The sequence below is a fragment of the Peromyscus maniculatus genome, chromosome 1 (genome assembly GCF_049852395.1).
Source record: "Peromyscus maniculatus bairdii isolate BWxNUB_F1_BW_parent chromosome 1, HU_Pman_BW_mat_3.1, whole genome shotgun sequence".
NCBI classification, from domain to species: Eukaryota; Metazoa; Chordata; class Mammalia; order Rodentia; family Cricetidae; genus Peromyscus; species Peromyscus maniculatus.
In genome coordinates, this window is record NC_134852.1 from 17,215,134 (window position 1) to 17,219,618 (window position 4,485).

The window sequence follows — 4,485 nt, forward strand, 5'->3', positions numbered from 1 at the left end:
GTGAGAATCCAGGGTGTACAAGAAAGTAGAGACCAGTGACTCATTGTAATGAACATTTGCTAGTAAAGCTAGAAGGATGAAAGGATATAATATAAGACACATTGAGCCCCCAATGCCTCCCGGATGAACGAAGAGGTGTTGGAACGGTGGAAAAGAAAGAGAAGTTAAAAGGGTTTTTTAATTTGTTTGTTCTTGTTTTGTTTGTCTGCTTGCTTGCTTCCTTGCCTGTTTTATTTTGTTTTTTGGAGGGCTCTGCGGGGATGAAGCAGGAAAGTGAAGGGATGAGAAGTTGAACAGAATTGGGGTGAACAGTGTGAAACTCAGAGAGAATCAATAAAGAAGTTAAAATTAAAAATTATATCATATTTCCTATGTGTGTGATCATCATCAGAAGAAGCAAAAACATCAACAAAGAACATGTTTGTGATACTGTTCTGGTGAACTTTTCAGTGATCTTGTCTTTCAGTGAGCATCAGTGTTGACAGAAATTAGAAAATGTTTGTTGCAATATCAGTCTCAAGCTGTGATTCCACGAGTTTCATGTGCAGACACCAGATGCCATTCCTCCAACAACCTTAAATCAAACAAAATATCTTTTTTCTTTGAGTATTGTACATTTTCAAATAAGAAAACAAAACTCATGCCCATACATCTCATGGGAATGTCACAAGGGAAATATCACTTGGAACCCAACAGATGAAGCACAAAACAATACTGTAAGATTTTATGGACCTACTGATATGCAGAATTCTTTCCTGTGTCTGTCTCTATTGATTCATTGATCAAAAACTATAACTGGGCTAATGTGGGTGGTCTTCAGGTTTAAGTATCCAAGGCTATTTGTGGATTATAAACACCACTTTTCTTTGATGATACAAAGAAATTTATTTTGGTTCTCATTCTTTGGACAGGCTTTGTTGCCATGTAGGTTGTTTTGTTGTATAAGTTTCCCATAAGTAGATGTGACCAGTTTTCCTGAGTGTTTATATTGACATTCACAGGCATTACCAGTTCATGAGGTTCTTGGTTTATTTAGAATTATACCTAACTTTGGTGTTGTCAACTATATTTTTCTTTATATTTGCTATTTTAATTAACTTTTGTATTTTGGTTACTAATTTTTAATTAGATTAAAGTAGCAGGTTTCTTTCAGGCTTTTTTCTATTTAGTATTTGGATAGAAACAAACCCACTTTTTTCCCATCTATCCACCCAAATACAGTATTTGTGGACCAGACATTTTTCTTCTATGCTCTTATCCTGTGTATATTCTCATCTTTACTGGCCTCTCACAGAGGCTCTTTTAATCCTCTTATGCACCACATAACACCTTTTGTGGCCGCCACACACAGTAACTCCCACATAATCACATATTTAAAAATGATAAACTAGAGCCGGGCGGTGGTGGCGCACGCCTTTAATCCCAGCACTCGGGAGGCAGAGCCAGGCGGATCTCTGTGAGTTCGAGGCCAGCCTGGGCTACCAAGTGAGTTCCAGGAAAGGCGCAAAGCTACACAGAGAAACCCTGTCTCGAAAAACCAAAAAAAAAAAAAAAAAAAAAATGATAAACTAAGAAACAACATTGAGACACAATGTACACTACTTAGCTTCTCAGACTGTATTATACCACTTACTAGAATACTTTTAATTTTCTGATACATCCATTGTCTTGGGAGTTTCCCTGACCCAATGCATTGATAAAGGGAAACTGCTACTATCTGGTAGTTCCTAAGTTCTCAGCTCCTCTATGCACTTTGTTTTAACTTCTTCAGTTTTCATGATTCACTAGCAATTCTTTCCCAGTTCCTGATTGTACTGCTGAATATCCAGCTAACTGTCTTTGTTTAGCAAATTAGTAAGTGGAGCAATGTCTCCCTTCCTGAGGCTTCTTGGTTCAGCCTGATACTGATTCACAGCTGCCTCTGCCTATTACTTCAAGGGGATCTCACCCTACTAAAGAGGGCTACAGATATAGTCTCCTACAGGAAGAGTATTGCATCCTCAGAGTCTCCTCCCACTGCAATGATGAGATGTTTAACAGACTTCATTCTTTACTACCATTTCCACTCTAGACTTCTGTCTGGTGCCTGATTATCCCAGACACAGTTTAAATAGAGACAATAAACATTTCCCACTGGTTATCATTCTTCACATAGTGATCATATCCTTGTTATTCCTGCTGACTTATTTTTTCTATTATTGTTCTTTTGATCATTTTGTGGAATTTCATCCCATTGGAGGTCTCCAATGCTCTAACAACCATAACTTGAGATTGCACATGTGTTTGTCTATTTGGTGCGACTTTTCATAAGAGCTAGCTCTTAACTTAGTAAGATAAAAGCTTTCATTTTACCCATAATGAGAATACATTTTATGCTCTTAACAAAATTGTTGTGCGTAGCTGTAGATATATTCTGACTGATATTATAAATTTTTCATTAATCATCTTTTAATTTTAGATAAGGTATTCTTTTATAATTGATGTTCTTGAGTTTGGTAATGGTTATTAAAATTGTCTTCATTTATACTAAGTCTAGAAATTATCAGTATATTTTTAGTGTGTTATGTTTTCATTGATTGTATTGCCTCTCAGTTTCTATTGCTTCTCACAGGTCATATATCCTTACTCATAATGCTGCCTACTCTGTGATTAAGAAGGCACATCTTCCATACACATGTGTGTGCTGAGGCCTTTAGACATCTCAGATTAGTACGCATCATAAGTAATAATTTTCCCGGGCATTAACTTTGAGAAATTCTAGTTATGTATTCTAGGCTGAGATGTAACTCCTGAGCTCTAAGAAACATTCTAATTTTGTCCCTCTGTATCTCTTTGGAGTACTAATATTTTCATTCATTTTAACCAGCGAAATGGCTTTGGCCATTATCTAAAGAAAATTATACCCAATCACAGAATGGACTTCTGGAATATGACCTTCAAAATCATTTTCTTATCACAAACTACAGCTGGAATTCTGGGAAATTTCTCTCTCCTTTACTACTTTCAAGTTCATTATGGAGAAAGCAAATTAAAGCCAACAGATTTGATACACATGCACTTAATGGCAGCCAACACTTTGATCATTCTCTCTACAGGAGTGCCTACCACAATCACAGCTTTTGGGTTGAAGCACTTTTTAAGCAATTCTGCATGTAGATTAATTCTGTACATTCAAAGAGTTGGCCGGAGTGTGTCCATTGGCACCACCTGCCTCTTGAGTGTCTTCCAAGTGATCACCATCAGTCATAAGGAATACTGCTGTAAGGATTCTAAAGTCAAAACTTCAAAGTACGTTGGCTGCTCCATTCCCTTCCTCTGGGTTTTGTACATGTTGATAAATATCATTTTCTTATTGTACCCACTTACTGAAAGTAAAAATCTGACAAGAAAACGAGATTTTGGATATTGTTCCACTGCAGGGAGGGATGAAATCAATGACTTACTCTATTCAGCACTGGTAATGTGCCCTGAAATCTTCTTTTCTTTGCTCATGACCTGGTCCAGTGGCTCCATGGTTGTCATCCTGTACAGACACAAACAGAGGATTCAACACATCCGTAGCACTCGTGGTTCCAGTAGAATCTGCTTTGAGTCCAAAGTCACCAAGAGCATCCTGGCCCTGGTATCTATCTTCCTGTCTTTTTGTACTCTCTCCTCCATCTTACAAGGCTGTGTTGCTCTTTTGTATAATCACAGTTGGTGGCTGGTGAACATCAACTCCCTCGTTTCTCTGGGTTTTCCCTGTTTTGCACCATTTGTTCTTATAAATCGTTACTCTATGGGACCTAGACTCAGTTTGGTCTGGATAAGGGATAAAATCTCTAATTCTTATTTTAAGTATGTAAATGATACGTTTTTTGGTTGTATCCAGGTGTTTACTTTACCATCTCCCTCAGAATGTCAGTATAGAAAGTGAAGGAGTTAGTGTCTTGTCCTTTAACAATTGACCAAAATGACAAATTGGGAGCTCTGTCAGTGGTTTAATTTGCAGCCTACATGAGCTCATCCCATTGTAAAAGGACTATTTCACTTTTCAACTTACCTCTGCTAGGTAGCCCTTTGTCCTGCTGATGTACAAAGGAGCTAGCAAAATACTCTCAATAGAGGTGGCTTTCTTCCCACTTTCATTTTCTATGGCACCATGGGTGCTTAGCATTCAAAAACAGCTTATGGGTCCTATAGTCTAATGGCAAAGAAAAATGACACCATGGCTGTTCCATGCACAACAGCCCTAGCCTGCACCAGTACCAGAAAAGTTCTTCAACCATAACTCGTCAAATATCCTGCTTTTAGCTGCACTAGAGACAATCAGGTTGGTTTGCAAAGCTTGTAGCAATAGTCCTCAACAACGTCTCAGAAAGAGCATCTTACCTTACCACTTAGTGAAATATATAATCAATGGAAATGAATGATGTTTTTAATGTTATCTTGAATTTTATATGTCAACATGTTTTAGAAATTTTTCATCTATGTTCATCAGGGAGA

General features: G+C 37.6%; 1 protein-coding gene across 1 annotated transcript; it reads left to right on the top strand.

The window, feature by feature from the left end:
- The first annotated feature begins 2,914 nt into the window (after nucleotides 1-2,914).
- On the top strand, nucleotides 2,915-3,916 carry LOC102926827 (vomeronasal type-1 receptor 4-like). The gene has a single exon (XM_006980028.4). The coding sequence runs from the start codon at nucleotides 2,915-2,917 to the stop codon at nucleotides 3,914-3,916; it is 1,002 nt and encodes a 333-aa protein (XP_006980090.3).
- The last annotated feature ends 569 nt before the right edge of the window (nucleotides 3,917-4,485 follow it).

What these genes read in the sequence shown, in the direction of transcription:
- LOC102926827 (XM_006980028.4), top strand. Translation starts at nt 2,915, where the DNA reads ATGGACTTCTGGAATATGACCTTCAAAATCATTTTCTTATCACAAACT.